General features: G+C 31.7%; 3 protein-coding genes across 4 annotated transcripts; all 3 read right to left on the bottom strand.

The window, feature by feature from the left end:
- Positions 1 to 1,356: 1,356 nt before the first annotated feature.
- LOC125212318 (cytochrome B5-like) lies at positions 1,357 to 2,703 on the bottom strand. The gene is made up of 3 exons (XM_048112447.1): positions 2,647 to 2,703; positions 2,016 to 2,085; positions 1,357 to 1,817 (listed from the first exon to the last, which is right to left on the bottom strand). The coding sequence occupies exons 1-3, from the start codon at positions 2,686 to 2,688 to the stop codon at positions 1,576 to 1,578; spliced, it is 354 nt and encodes a 117-aa protein (XP_047968404.1). The 5' UTR covers positions 2,689 to 2,703; the 3' UTR covers positions 1,357 to 1,575.
- A 2,136-nt stretch (positions 2,704 to 4,839) lies between these two features.
- On the bottom strand, positions 4,840 to 7,137 carry LOC125212317 (cytochrome b5-like). The gene is made up of 3 exons (XM_048112446.1): positions 7,019 to 7,137; positions 5,992 to 6,058; positions 4,840 to 5,398 (listed from the first exon to the last, which is right to left on the bottom strand). Exons 1-3 carry the CDS (start codon positions 7,097 to 7,099, stop codon positions 5,106 to 5,108), a joined length of 441 nt encoding a protein of 146 aa, XP_047968403.1. The 5' UTR covers positions 7,100 to 7,137; the 3' UTR covers positions 4,840 to 5,105.
- A 1,346-nt stretch (positions 7,138 to 8,483) lies between these two features.
- On the bottom strand, positions 8,484 to 11,766 carry LOC125209168 (protein TILLER ANGLE CONTROL 1). 2 transcript variants are annotated; one of them, XM_048108776.1, is made up of 5 exons: positions 11,635 to 11,766; positions 11,516 to 11,552; positions 10,923 to 11,428; positions 10,016 to 10,148; positions 8,484 to 8,693 (listed from the first exon to the last, which is right to left on the bottom strand). In XM_048108776.1, the coding sequence occupies exons 1-5, from the start codon at positions 11,638 to 11,640 to the stop codon at positions 8,689 to 8,691; spliced, it is 687 nt and encodes a 228-aa protein (XP_047964733.1). In that variant the 5' UTR covers positions 11,641 to 11,766; the 3' UTR covers positions 8,484 to 8,688. The 2 variants fall into 2 exon arrangements, with proteins under 2 accessions (XP_047964733.1, XP_047964735.1); XM_048108778.1 differs by having other exon boundaries at positions 10,923 to 11,425.
- Between the last annotated feature and the right edge of the window lie 3,826 nt (positions 11,767 to 15,592).

Genomic DNA, 15,592 nt, shown 5'->3' with positions numbered 1-15,592 from the left:
TTTTTTCCTAACGACAAGGAGCTTAGACATCAATGTATGAGGTGCCGAGTTCGAGCCATCTTGACGTCAGTTGTAATTTCTTCCTTTCATAGGAGTTTATTTGTAATTTCCTCCTTCGTAAAGGAGTTAATTTTTAAGGGAAAAAAAAACTAAAAAGAAAAGTGTGACATTTATTATGAGAAAAAAAACAAAAAAAACTAGCTAAACTCTCTGAAAGGATTGTTAGTTAGGTCTATAATATAAACTCCCACCAGTTGCTTTATATAATCGATTTGGGACACATGTCAAGCTAGTGATGGCCGATTAGTTGTTAGAACATTGGCAACAACCTATGTTGTCAAGGGGCGTCGACTGACTCCATAGCTAACTCCATTAATCAAATTTACTAGCATTTACAGCTGTAGCTATTTGCACGCGCAACGGTTCTGTCCCAATCCTTTACAATCAGTGTTCAGCTTTGTTCTTCGTTAGCCAACCATTAAAATATACTAACACGTATCTTATTCGTTCTCTTCCGACTAATAGGTTAGATATTCGAGTCCTCCCGCAATCATAATTCAACGAAGAAGGCAATCAAGTAAAAATTAGTTCAATTATTAACTTATACTATTTGTTTTCACTGTCACATTTCCTCCATCAAGTAATGCTCTTCACCAGAGTGGCATATCCCACGAATCTCTCGAGCACTTGTATTCTACTACTAATCCTCACAGTGAAGAAAACGACTCGTTGTTTCCCCATTCAATCGTGTGATCAATTTCCCACCCATCTAAAAAAACAAAAGTACCAATTTGCTCAAACATTACTATGCCATGTAATGAAATAGTTGCCATCAATAATTAATTAGTCGATGACTCTTCCACTTGGCCCATGATGAGCACATCTAGTTTCTATTATAGGATAGCCACTCATAATATTTATAATATTTAAATAGAAAATGTACGATAGGCCTGTTAAAAAAAACTTATCTTTTAAGTATGTTACATTTGCAGTATTAAATGTCGTGCCAATCCAATAGCCAATCAGACTTCTCATACGGTACCTATATTCGATCCAAATTCATATCCAGTGACATATTTAATTTGTAATTTTATGGATTTAGTGGGCACCGAGAAAGTTAATTTATGCCATGTGAGAATTGAGATATATATATTCTCCAATGTGCAATTAGACTTGCACGAGCAATTACTAACTTCTATAAGCAAAACTGGTGAGATATTTACATGTAAATTCTATCAAATCTAAAATTTCCTCTTATTACTACTGATTCATTAGTTTTATAGGATGAAACATCATCATAATTTGTTTAATTTCCCTACTACGCTTCAATAAATAGGACCACAGACCATCCCTGTGTAATAAACACCATAATTTGTTTAGTTTTCTTTTTCGTATCAAGTACGCTTCAATAATCGGACCATAGACCATCACCCACACCAACCTCTTAATCGAATTGCTTTCTAGACTTACCAAACCATAAATAAAACTCGAGAGATTTGTCACAAACAAAAAAAAAAAAGGTTCAAATGGCCATAGTTGTGAATTATTATGAAGCCATGGATGAGAAGCCCAAAACTAGTTGCTGTTGTAGTAACGTAGAAGAAATGCAAATACGAGTATGAATAGGGGCGCGGCGTAGAGCAAGAGACGGGATGATGAATCGTTGCTCGAAGAAGCATCATATTCATGTTTGGTGAATTTCTTCTGCATCTCAGGAAGAGTGTTTGCATCTATTTTCCCAATCAACAAATCCTTCATCAATCCTCGTGCATAATCGGTGTGCGAAACGTCCTCAAATTCAACCGTTGCATCCATCCCTACATCATGAAATACCAAAAATAAAAAAATGAATTAGCAATATGTTTAATTAAAGTTATGGCACGTCCCAATTCTCAAAATTTAACTAATCAAATAGCAATACAATGGTCTTGTTTTAATTTGTTCGTGGATAACACATGTTTTAACGTAAAATTAATAAAGTAGATACACAACCAACTTGTTTTGGGAAAATGTACCCGATGATGCGTTTAACATGACTTCATCGCCCCCGGGATGTTCGTCAAGAAATCGCGACACGTCATACACCTGATATATATATGTATTGCGACTAAAGCCATTAGATTACTAAATAAATGGTCACACTCCACTTGGAACTCATCAATTTTATTAATCAGATCTTAATTTGCAGCTGAAATTGGATCAAAATATTTGCCGTATATTTTTTCAATTGACATGTTTGACTTATGTATATCTAAACGTAAAATTATTTCACAAAAAGATTTTGATATTTCCATGCTTTCTAGTTAATTCTATCAAATATTGTAAGCGAATAAAAAGTTAAAAGATGAATATCGGCCCATTAAATGCCCTTATCGGGCTGGTTAAGGGTCCAAAATGTTAAACTACGGCCCATCTATTTTGGGTCAACCAGAGCGGCCCATGAATGCCTACGGAATTAGTACAATTTAATCACTCCCTACCTAAATTCACTAAACGAGGCGTTATTTTCCGGGCACGAATTTTAAGAATAAAATAAGATAGAATGTCGGAAAAAAGGGAACAATTTTCACTTAACTTAGAGCATCCCTATAAGGATTTACTAAAGTTGGTAAGGAATAGAAAATCAAAAAAAGAATTATGAATCACCTGGCAAGGAATAGAAAGTGTACATGATAAACCATCCAACATTTAAACAACCTATTTAAGGATCGAAACAAAATAAAAATATTAATTCAAATCCTATCCCAAAGTTGGTCAGCACAACTATGTGATTTGACAATCTAGTAAAATCCCAATTTCCGCAAATAGTTGGTCGTCCTATTCAGATATTAACAAATACGCAGTATTTACATGTGAAATGACATTATTTTATTTACGCAAGGGATAATCTTAAACAACTAGTTACATATGGGGGGCCAGCAACATGTGAGGGACTAACATTTATTCGATACTCCCTCCGTCCATCGATAAGTTTCCTATATTGTTATTTTCGTCCGTTCACTAATAAATGTCATATTTATTTTTTTTTACTATTTTTGGTAATGAATTCTACATTCTATTAATATTTTCCATTCACTTTCTACTATATTTCTTAAAACCCGTGCTCAGTTAAAAGTGGTCTTGAATTAGTGGACGGAGGGAGTATTAACATACTCGAAGGTTGTTCGGTTTGCAAGATTATATCTCATGATTAAATATGTATTATATCCGGTTCATGAGATTGAATACCACAACTTAATCTTAGATGGATAATCATGTGATAATTAGTCATAGCCAACTCTCTCCAACTAAAATAATCTAACAATTATATCCTAGATTATATCTCGATACTATTTTATCTAATAAACTGAATACCACCGAGAGTATCTAACTTTAAACAAATGATAATAGTATATAATTTTACCTTTAAAATTGAAAGGTATCTGTATCATAAGATTATTAATCAAAAACATATACACAAACAAATCGGCGCAGGTTGTCCTTTGAATTCAATTTGCACATCGTTTTTGAACCTACAAATTTGTTATCTGTTTGACTCTCCTTTTGTTTTATTTGTTGATGTGCAAGGAATTTGTTATTTGTTGGAGTTTCTATATATATATATTTTGTTATTGATCAATCTTCAAAATTCCAACTCTCACATTAGTGAAAAATAATAGTAGAAATATAAGAACAATAAATACTACAAAACAAAACATGATGAATAGTGGAGTACTAGTGAATAACATATCGGTGACAATTAATTGAACAAAACTCACATTATCAATAGGAGGAGACTTGATTTATTTATACCATTTGACCAGTCAACACAAGATCAAATATACCCCACTAAATTTGATAAGTCAGAAAATAGTAGTAAAATCTAAATATACATGAAAATGTCAAAATTATAGTAGTAAGTTAGTAATAAAATGAAGTGTTTGGACTTCTTTAATTAGCTCCCTCTACCTTTTTTTTTTGGTTCTGGATTTAATAAGTTTAGGCGTAATATTTAATAATAATATGAATAGGGCCGGGGCTTCGCTATATATAAATTCCATTGCTAATTTTCGATCAATTCCGGCTATGAAGCCCAATACAATATATAAAGAAAAATTAATTGGCAAGGTAATCAACTGTCAACATATTTTCGATGGATACTATACATTTTCCATGTTTCTTTTAATAACAATAATGGTCAGCGCGACATCTGTCAATAGCAATCTTGTCATATTTGTCGTATCTGATCTAAAGGATTTTGATCTATGAAAACTAGATATATATATAGAAACACAGAATAATATCATAGTAGGGCATTTTTAGGTCATAATTAGTACCCGCTCTGTCCCACTAGAAATGAAACGTTTTCCTTTTTGGATTGTCCCATTAAAAATGAACCATTTCTTAACATAGAAATAACTTTATCTCTACTTTTCTCTCTCTCTTACTTTACTCTTTCTTCTTTAACTCACAAAACAACACTACATAAAATCTTGTGCCGAAAAGCAAACGTTTCATATTTATTGGGACGGAGGGAGTATATTTTTAGGTCATGTTTTCTTATAATATGACCTAAAACTGCTTAATTAATGACCTTCCGTGTTTTTGGTTGATTATTGACCATTAGATCATCTAATTATAGGGCCAAGATTTGGGCTGCATTTTTAGATTTAAATGCATTCTCGTTTTGATCATCACCCCTGGTCCAAATTCATATCTAGTGACATTTATAATTTTATGAATTTAGTAGGCTCCAAGCAAGTTAATTTATACCATGTGAGATATATATTCTCCATTGTGCAATTAGATTAGACTCGAGCAATTACCAACTTCTATAGGGAAAACATATTCACGTGTGAATTGTATGAAATTAAAAAAATTTCTTTTTATTGCTACCAATAGTTTCATAGGAGGATACATCACTAGAATTTGTTTCGTTTCCTTTCTTATATCAGGCACGCTTCAACAAAAAAGGATCATATACCATCCCTGTCTAATAAAAACCATAGTTATTTGCTACAAACTGACCAATAACACAATATCATCACCCTCACCAACCTCTTATTTGAATCGAAGCAAATGAATGGCCATTATTGTTGTGAATTATTTATTATGAAGCTTTGAAACTAGACGGTGTAGTCGTTGTTGTTGCTATTGTAATAACGAAAAAGAAATGCTGCCGCGAGTATGAATGGGGGCATGGTGGCATAGAGCAAGCCGAGTCTCGAAGTTGAAGTTGAAATTGAAGTTGAAGTTGAAGTTGAATTGTGGCTTATGAGACCATCAACATTTCTATTTATACTCGGCCTTATTTTAGGACGAGTATATGGCTCTATTTTCCCAACAAAGAATTCCTTCATCAGTTCTTCAGTTTTTTCGCTGTGCCCAACATCCTCAAATTCAAAGGTTGCATCTTCCCCTACATCATGAAATTTATTTCAGTGACTCGATATATGCAATGACAGAGCCAGTCATTTCACGTTGAGGGCCCAATAAGATATTTCACATTAAGAAGGTACCTTTTGAAATCAAAACAAAAATTAAACTTAACTACTCTTATTTTAGCATATATAGTTCTCAATATTAATCTTAAAACAAAGAGAAATAAAAAAAATAGAAAAATGAATTAGCTATAGGATTAAAAAAACAATTACCTTTGTCAACTTCCATTAGTCTTGTTAGTGGATATCACATATTATAACATAAAATTAATAAAGTAGGAGGAATAAAAAAAGATTGAAGTAATATTAATGGACTTATTTTTGTGGGGAAAAGTGAATATCATACCAAAACGAAATGTGTTTTCTTTTTTTTTTGAATGGGTCAAAATGAAAAGAAAAAAAATTGATTATAAACTAATATAGTTTTAATAGTTATAAAATTACCAAAACATGCATAGAAAACCCTAGACCCCATCATGTAACTCAATACACGATGGGATGGGCTAGAATAAAATACTTATAATAAAAATGAAAATTAGATATACTCATCACCTATTTTATTGAAGCGTACCTGATATGTTTAACATGGGTCCCTTGCCTCCAGGATGGTCGTCAAGAAATCCCGTAACGTCGTAGGCCTGGTATACAATGCTACAAAAGCTATTAGCTTACAATACAAATGGTCACCCACTCAACTTGGAATTCGTCAATTTTTTGATTAAACAGATCCTAATTTGCAGCTGTGAATCGATCAAAATATTTCCTGTACATTTTTTCAATGACCATATTTAATTCATGTATTTCTAAAGAAATTATTTCAGAAAAATATCTTAGTAAAGTAAAGTGTTAAAGCCCTTAGTGGGCTGTGCATGGGTACAAAATCTTGAATATATGGCCCACTTATTCTGGGTCGAATGTCCCGGCCCAATGCAATTTTTAATGAATTTATTATTTTTATTATTTAATTTTAGAGCACAACTTGAAATAAAACGAAGAATTTGTTATTGAAAAACAACAACTACTACTACTACTATATTCACTACTACTACTATATTCGACATTGTTATTACAATTTCATCAATTTTCAAGTTGAATTAGAATTTAATCACATTCGAGTTCAATCACCCAACATTATACAACCTATTTTAATTAGGGGAGCTAGAATGTTAGCATGTTATATATATAGATGTAATTTGAATCATCTAAAAAATTAACAGGTGCATATGATATTAGAATAAAAACCTCAACACAACTATAGGATTTGACAATATAGTAAAATCCATCCGTCCATAAAAAATAGACTGATTTTACTATTTTGGATCGTCCACTAAAATTAGATTAGTTTCTAAATATAGAAAATTTTATACATTTATATACTATGGACTTCATAATCCACTAACACTACTTCTCTTTTACTACTTTTTATATTTCTCTTCCTTTATCAATTGTACATTAAAACTCGTGTGATAGACAATTATATCTATTTTTTGGTAGATACATGGAGTATATGAAGGATTCTTAATGTCACGAATCATCTAATATTATAGATTTTGAGTTTAATAATATAAATATAGAAGAAAGAGAGAGAAGAAGATGACCTTGCCATCGATGATAAGCCAACAATCGTCTGGGTTACAGTGCTGTGACGCCTCCTCAAAGGTGAACACCTTTGTCTCCATTTCTGCAAAACTAAACTAAACCAAATTATCCTTACAAAAAATCTATGTAAACATTTCAATAAATAGTACTTCTAGAGTGTCATAAATCTTGCAATCTTTTTTTTTTTATTTATTTTTATTATTATTGTTATTTATGTTGATTAATTTACTATACTAGACTGGTCTCTCACGCCGCCTTCTCATAATAAAAATTCGGTTAATAATTAATATTCGTCGTAATCCTTTTAATTCAACGAGCACATCACCTACAAATTTATTGTGCTGAGAAATTTGTTACTTTTTTGACTTTCTATTTATAATTAATTAATTAATCACTCCAAAACATAATGAATGATACTAGTTATTAACATATCGGAGACAATTAATTGAACAAAACTCAAATTATCAATTTATACCATTTGACCAGTCAACACAAGAAAAAATTACAAAATTTAAATCCCAATTAATTTGATTAGTTAAAGGATATAGTAAAATCTTAAACTCCTTGAAAATACCTAAATTATAAGTGCAAAAATTGAAGTATTTGGACTTCTATAGCTATTACTAAGTCTTCTACTTTATTGGTCCGAGCTTTAATGAGTTAGGCACTAATATTTATTAATAATATGATTAGGGGGTGCGCTATATATAAATTCCATGGCTAATTCTATATCAATTTTGGCTATGGGCTATGCTAATGTATGTGTATGACATCTCCCTCGCATGGAAGGAAACGTCTCTGGACTTGGACAAACATAACGCACTACACTCTGGACTTTCGATACGAACGAAATTATTGGGTTTGGATCAAGCCTTATTGGGTTCATATCCTTATTAGTTTGACCTGTTAAGAACCCGATAATTTCGGATTAGATGCCCGTTAAGAAATAGTAATATTATTATTTATTATTATTATTTTAAAAAAATATGTTTCACTTTAATTATGTCATTTCTTTTTAATCAGGTTTAAATTGTATAACACGAATTTTTATCGTGTAAATTTGGTTTAAAAATAAGGTTTAATTGTGAATCTCAGGTTTTAAATAGTGTAATATCAGGTTCGAGTTGCTATCATGTTGTGTCAACCATATTATATTGTGTCGTAAACGGATCAGGTTAGCCTTATCGGTTGGGTCGCTATTGAGTCAACCCGAGAACGACCCAACCTGCATGATTTACCACCCCTAGTAAATTAGCAATCATGTATCTCCATGTTTCAGAAACCAAACTCTTATCCTTCAAAATTTTCTCCTATTGTTGGGAGAAACACACACACAATTTGAGTTCTATTGAAATGCGGTTTAATTGACTTGATTATATCTACCTATATGTGTGTGTGTTTGCATAATCAATGTATTGATGAGTAAATTAAAATTGCAAGAATGAAAAAAAAAACATTGAAACATGGGCAACCCAACTTCTATAATAGCACAATCCAAACATGGAATCAAATTCGTACATTACACATAATACACACACACTTCAATCAAACAATTATATACTTATCATCCAAGAGAACAAACCGTTACATTTAATGAAACCAAAGCCAAGAAATCTTCAAATTATAGATGGCCTCACCATGTCTCAGACATACTTCATTCTTGAAAGAATCATTCTGCAATAAAATATCATTCATCATTCATACAATTAAATACAAGAATGAAATCTATGAATGGTGACTAATCGTCTTGCGGAAATTTCAGGGACATAAATGATTGAAAATATGTACTTTTGATCCAAAAAAGAGGACCACGTCTATCAGTTCTCAATATCGACAAACAAAAAGATAGATCAAACCATGTGGTTTCTTATCCAAGAATGATATTACTAAAGATATTTATTGTTGGTATAGCTAGGGACTAGAGTTAGATATTTTATTTTACGGGTGACGGTTAGTTGACAAGTGAAAGAGTTATACATTTTCGATGGGTAACAAGTCATATGTGAATACCTGAACATATATCGGTTATATTCTACTCCCTCCGTTCCATAGTAACGGAGGCGTTTCTTTTCAGCACGGAGACTAAGAAAAACTATATTAGATGAGTTAAGTAAATGGATAATAAAGTGAAAAATGAACAAGGTAGAGAGATAAAGAGAGAAAAAAGTAAGAGAGAGTAAAGTATGTGTGGAAAAATGTATTGACTTTTACTAAAAAGGGAAATAACTCTATTACTATGAAACGTACCAAAATGACAAAATGACTCTATTACTATGGAACGGAGGGAGTACGACATAGTGCATAATGGAAGAAGAACGCCGAGTGTAGATGGAATTCTTGTTCCAATTCCAACTCTCTATTTAAGTTCGGGAATAATAACTATGTAAATCACAAAGTATGGTCAAATGTCGCTTTCATAAGATTTAAAAGACTATATTAAAGCGCAAAGTTGAATTTTTCTTGATTGTCTCCTTCGTGTATAAAACAACGTCGTTGGTAATGCTCAAAACGATATTTTTAGTTAAACAAGAAAAGAAAAATTGAATGTAAATAAAAAATATTAGTTTTAATGAAGCAGTAGCATCACCAAAAGACCCCTTTTTATACACAAATGTGATAATTGAAAAAATTTAAAATTTCCTGGCCAGAATCTGACCAGACCTTGTTATATAAATGGAAAGATAATCTTAATTTGGAAATAAGAATATTATATGTGATTCTACTACTAGTACCACTATATGTCAACAAGTTAAAAATTAAAATAATACTCCTCGTTTCATTAAAAATGAAACGTTTTTCTTTTTAGTCTGTCCCATTAAAAATGAAACGTTTCTAAAAATGGAAACAATACTCTCTCTACTTTTTTTCTCTCTTACTTTACTCTTTGTTCATTAATTCACAAAACAACATTACTTGAAAAGCAAATGTTGCATATTTAATGGGAGAGAGGGAGTAAAAATTAAAAGTCGGCAAATCAGTAAAACAAAAAAACGCACCTTGAGTTGGAAGAAGCGCAGCGCAATCGTCAGAAACGCGACTCCTACTAATATAATCATTCAATGTGGCGACTTTAGGATTGATGGGTCCCACGTCAGGATGGATCTTTCTTCTCATCATTCTTCGCATCACCTAAATTACATGCCATTATTTATGAGTAATTAATTAAAATCAACTAATGTTGGTGATGATACTTATAAAGTCCTACGAAATCTTATATGCAGTATAAAGTTATCGATAATAGTGAAATGCGAGATGCAATACGCAGTCAGCTTCAGGGTTTAGGGGTATTAGGGACTGGAGCGAATGCAGGAAAAAAAGATTAAGACATCCTATTTTTGAAAATTTTATTCCAAGAGTTGGTCTCATGTGCACGCGAGCGAATCTCACTTAGTAAACTTAATTAATCATCTTACTAATCACATAACCATCCTACAAAAATTTGAGAGTGATGTACACATGAGAAAATATCTTTTTTAGAAGATTTAGATCACATTAATAAACACTTTTATATAACAATTTACATAATATTTGGACAAATTTATAATAAAAGGAAGTTTGGTAGGAGCTCAAGTCGCTTGACCACCTCACTTGTGGCCACAGTGCCGAGGTCCTAAATTTTTTTAGTATTGATCGAAAACGTCTTGATTGTTCCTCGATCTGAAGAATCTTTTTTTGAAGAAGAAGAAGATTGCATTGTTTTAAGTCTTTTTAAAAAAATTAACAATATGAAATTAAAATCTTATCCTCGTTAAATTATAAAAACGTAACTCTATAAAACTACAATTTTACCCCTCATTAAATTATAAAAACGTAACTCTATAAAACTACAGTTTCCACTAAAGTATATTGAACATAGAAAAAATTATGTTTTGAATCCGCCACTGATAGTACTAGAAAACTCACTTTATTGAGTTTGTGGATGGGGCGATGACCGTCCTTCGCAGTGAGCTTCCCGGAAGCCGACGACGGCGCGCACTTGCGACTCGACTTCTCCCCGACTGAATCCGGCTTTTCGAACTTCCGGTTCCCGCCAATAGCGCGATCATCCTTGCCCGAATCGACCACAAACAAATCCGCAAGCGTGGTTCTCTCCTTCTTCTTCATCATCACATATTCAAACCCAAACTGCTCCTCATTCTCCTCCGTCTCTGCAATCTCCCCCTCGTTAAGCTCGCAAGCCACGAGCACCAAAGGCTCGTCGCCATCTTCCTCGTCCCCACTCTCGTCCGCCTCCTCGAAAAAGTAATCGCTCTTAAGTTCTTGATTTTCATCTTTCAAATGGTCATAGCCAAATGTTCCGATCGCCAAAATCCCCCCTCTCCACCCCTCGAAAACGTCGTCGCATTTGCTCTCGGCCGGGAAATGCTCGTCCGCGGCGGCATTGTCGCCGTGCTTCTTCGCATTCTCTGCTGCATGAATTACACATTTGATGATAAAAAAAATATATAAAAAAATAAAAGACAAGAAAGTTTGATTGGAAAAGAAGGGATTGTTACCTTTGTTATTAAACTTGCGGTGAACCCAATTGAAGATCTATACGTAAACAAAGGAAACAATGAAAAACATGATCAAGAATAATAAGAAGATGGATAATAGAATTTGATGAGAAACTTGCCTTCATTTTTTTTCTTGTTGGTGAGTGATGAAAGTTGAGAGAGTGGGAAGTGTGGTGGCAATTTAGATAGAGTAGTCCTAATTAATAAATGTGGAGGATTAAGATTAGACCACGTCAATAAAGATTCCATCTAAAATTCAACATATGAGATAAACTAGAAAATTGAAAACTATGTGATTTAATTAGTGGATTTCAAACTTTGTGGAATAGACCACATTTTAATCAAATTTGGTGATTTAAACAGCCATTTCCACGATCTCACTATAACGTTTTCAGCAGCCATGACATTTTAAATGAAAATGACATATACTACTGTAGAGAAATAGAATGAGCATGTTTGTTTATCAAAAACTAATGTTGTTGGAGATTATAAGTATTGAGAGATTATTTGTCCTGTGTTTAGAAATGTCAAGAAAAATTGTTAATATTTTTAGCTTATACTATTAATCAATTGAATTTGATTAACTAATAGACATTATAATAAAATAACTAACTGATGTAAAAATTGAAGTAAGAAAGTTTTTAATTAAATTTTTAATCTATAAAACAATAATAATAATAATAATAATAATAATAATAATAATAATAATATTATAGTCAATCATTTTAAAAGTACATTAAAATTTACTTAATAAGTTATTATCGAGGACATAATAATCATCATTATATTAACATTTTTATTATTATGATTCATACTATATATAAGGGCAAATTGATGAAAAAATGGTAAAATTTTTATGGTAATATTGTGTACTTTCTACATGTGATTGACATACGCATAAGTATGAAAGCAGTGAATTCAGCGGTTGAATTCAATCAAAATAATGCAACAAATCATATTTACATGTTGAACACGAATCTATGTTTATATTCTCGCCTTTTTTTCCCGCTGCATATTATTAGACGACGACAGAAGTAAAAAATTAGGCTTTGTTGGTAGAGAGACGGCGCGACCCCCTAAATTCGCTTTTCGATAGGAGCTTCTAAGTTCTAACTAAATGCGACGTTTCTATAGCTAGGTGGGTCCCTAGTTTGGCCTCCTCTTGGAAGACTCTCATTGCCTGCTCTCTCTGCCTTTTTCGATGCCCAAACAACCGATGTGCCCTAATCCCTTTAATTCCTTTCTTTTAATTATTTCTTCGTACTAATAATTATGGAATAGCACCCCTAAACTAAGACAAAAACACACTCCCAACACAAACCAATCCAATCTATATATCATAATCACATTCCTACTTACTCAAATGAAGTGATATTTAAAGCTAATAACCCCATGTAAAAGAATATTATTATTTACTCAATTTTTCATTAGGTTTAGGCATAATTCCCCTTAGTTTATAGATATTGCTCATTAATTGGTAGGGTTCTATTATTAAGACCCAATTATCGAAGTATATGTTACAAACCATGCTCAAGAGAAATTACCCATTAAGATATTAGGTTCTAGTCTTAGTTCATGCGATCAATCGGATTAGTCAAAAGTTGTGGCAAACACAAGGTGGGTGACCCGAATCACCTAACAATTTCATAGCCATTATCAATGTTTTTTTTTTCCCGGCCGCCCATGGTCTTGTAAAAAAGGTAATTTTCTATTAATGGAAAAAGTAATTTAGCAGAGTATATAATGATATAATGTCAAATATTTCATTTTATTACGGACAAAAATTATAGATGAATATATAAAAAAGGTAATTTTCCATTAATGGAAAAAGTAATTTAGTAGAGTATATAATGATATAACGTCAATATTTCATTTTATTATGAACAAAAACTATAGATGAATATAGGTCTTAATTAGTTACTTAGTGTATTTGTATATATAGAAAGAAAACAATAAGATGGGACATGAAATCCAGGTCTACATGGGCCATGTGTTACAGCATATAATGTTTGAACTGTGTGTTGCTTTGGATTCTTACAAAAGCTAAATCATGAGATTATATGTGGACTGCGATGGTTGAGAGAAATTCCAACTTTTTGGTGGATAATAATGGTGTTATTTTACGGGGCTAGGTACAGACCCCTTTTATCGAACGGTACATGGTACGTGAAGGGGACATCAACTAAATCCGAATGGGGTTCAATTTTAAAAACAACTGGTGTTATGATCAAGGACTCACTGTGTATTTAAGTTGATCTCTTTTTATTTTATATTTCGATGCATGACAATTCACTTGTAAATATCCGAACATTCTCATCCATTTCGGCTCGAGCATGAGGCATTCGCTGATACAATGTATAAGAGTTGAATTTGTTCCCTAGTGATTGGTTTTCTCTAACACATTTGACTCCTTTATAAGGTGTTTTGTTACCTATATATGGAAAGGTTGTATTTTCACCAACTAATTTATTTTCTTCTTTTTTACTACTAAAGTTTGCTAAATTCTACTCCCTCCATCAAGTAAAAAAGAGTTTTACTTTCTTCCGCTACAGGTTTTAAGAAATGTGAAATCTGAATTAGTCGAACGCGGATCTCATTTTTTTTTTATATTAATAGTTTACACTAATAAAATGGGGGTGGAATGCTTCAATGTAAATAGGGACTATTTATTATTTTATATGAAAAGCAAATAAGATTTCTATTGGAGGACATATATATTGTTAATTGAGTTAATTGTAGATAATTTGGGAGTTAAAGGTCATGTGTTTCTATAGTGATATAAATAACCAACGAGCTTCGTAACTTGTACTACTTGCTATTAATAATTTATCTATGTCTTTTTTCTCTTTTTCTATAATGATATAAAAGGACCAATTAATTTAGTACACGTTTTATGGATATATATTGAAGCTTAGAACCAAATAAAAAAACAAAATAAGATATAAAAACAAATAATCTCATGTTTTTATAAATATTTCTATTATGAATCTTTATTGGGCTTGGCCCATTCGAGTTAGTTATGAATCTTCAATAATAAAATTCCAATACCCTTAACTTTTGATCATCTTAATTACAATAAACTTTTCATAATATCGTTACAAAATTCTAACGAGCACTAGTTTAGCCCCTATAAGATTTTTATTAAGGGAACATAGTCATTTATATTACAAAATTTAGCTAAATTTGTAGTCTCATTAGGTTTGAAAGTTGAATAGTAGTATTAAATTACAAAGTTTGAAATTTTTTTCAAATGTCCATTTTATATAAAAAATGATGTCTTTTCATTATTTTCAATACAACATTCACTAAAAAAAAAGTTAGATTACCTACGGAATGTCAATAGCTCACATCTAAAGATTTGTTAAAATAAAAAAGGAAAGAAAGGAAAATTGTGCAAATTGGAACGTACATAACTTATTGACTGAAGTAAAAACATCTGACCGATTAAGTGAAGCTTCATCGTCGTGAATCTCTACTGAAATGTGAGCCTCACAAATGGTTTGAATAATTGAAAGAGTGAGTCCGACATGTTAGGCATGGCAGGTAACCGGCAACTTATCCCTATCTATTGGAACACTATCGATTATGCACTCAACATATATCCATTGCCAAACATATCTATACTTCTACACCTATATAACACCCAAGACTACATATTTTCAATAAAGGAGAACTTTTAAAACTTAGTTATAACCGGATAAGAAGAAAAAAAAAACTTCATATTTTAATTTTCTACTTATTTAACATATTTTAGAGTTTATTTGTAGTTTGGGCCAAAATGTCCAAGTCCAAGAGATAAAGGGCAGGTCTATAGTTTTATGCAAAAATCTACATACTAGTACAACTAATTTTCCGGGTTTCGAGCTAGTCCAAGAGCTACTCGGCCTACTAATGTTAAAATTAATATGTGATATTAATCATATTTTATAGGATGTAAAAAAATTAATTATGATAACTTTTATATGCTTTAACTCAAACATATTGGATAAAAATATAAGATTTGTGTAAATCAAATAAAATTTAAACATATTTTAATTGAGAAATTTGAAGCATGTTTTAAATTAATATTTTTACAAT

Source organism: Salvia hispanica, chromosome 3 (assembly GCF_023119035.1).
Source record: "Salvia hispanica cultivar TCC Black 2014 chromosome 3, UniMelb_Shisp_WGS_1.0, whole genome shotgun sequence".
In the NCBI taxonomy this organism is placed as follows: domain Eukaryota; kingdom Viridiplantae; phylum Streptophyta; class Magnoliopsida; order Lamiales; family Lamiaceae; genus Salvia; species Salvia hispanica.
The sequence above is the reverse complement of the archived record's forward strand: the minus strand, read 5'-3'. Positions and strand labels throughout refer to the sequence as shown.

Bases quoted from the DNA above. Each gene is read 5' to 3' on its own strand.
- LOC125212318 (XM_048112447.1), bottom strand. From the start codon at position 2,688: ATGTTGGATGGTTTATCATGTACACTTTCTATTCCTTGCCAG. The intron at 2,086-2,646 runs GTGATTCATAAT...TATATATATCAG, and splicing joins CACTTTCTATTCCTTGCCAG to GTGTATGACGTGTCGCGATT. The intron at 1,818-2,015 runs GTACATTTTCCC...TTCATGATGTAG, and splicing joins CATGTTAAACGCATCATCGG to GGATGGATGCAACGGTTGAA.
- LOC125212317 (XM_048112446.1), bottom strand. From the start codon at position 7,099: ATGGAGACAAAGGTGTTCACCTTTGAGGAGGCGTCACAGCACTGTAAC. The intron at 6,059-7,018 runs GTCATCTTCTTC...ATTGTATACCAG, and splicing joins GGCTTATCATCGATGGCAAG to GCCTACGACGTTACGGGATT. The intron at 5,399-5,991 runs GTACGCTTCAAT...TTCATGATGTAG, and splicing joins ACCCATGTTAAACATATCAG to GGGAAGATGCAACCTTTGAA.
- LOC125209168 (XM_048108776.1), bottom strand. The intron at 11,429-11,515 runs GTAACAATCCCT...TAATTCATGCAG, and splicing joins CCGCAAGTTTAATAACAAAG to CAGAGAATGCGAAGAAGCAC. The intron at 10,149-10,922 runs GTGAGTTTTCTA...CATGTAATTTAG, and splicing joins CCATCCACAAACTCAATAAA to GTGATGCGAAGAATGATGAG.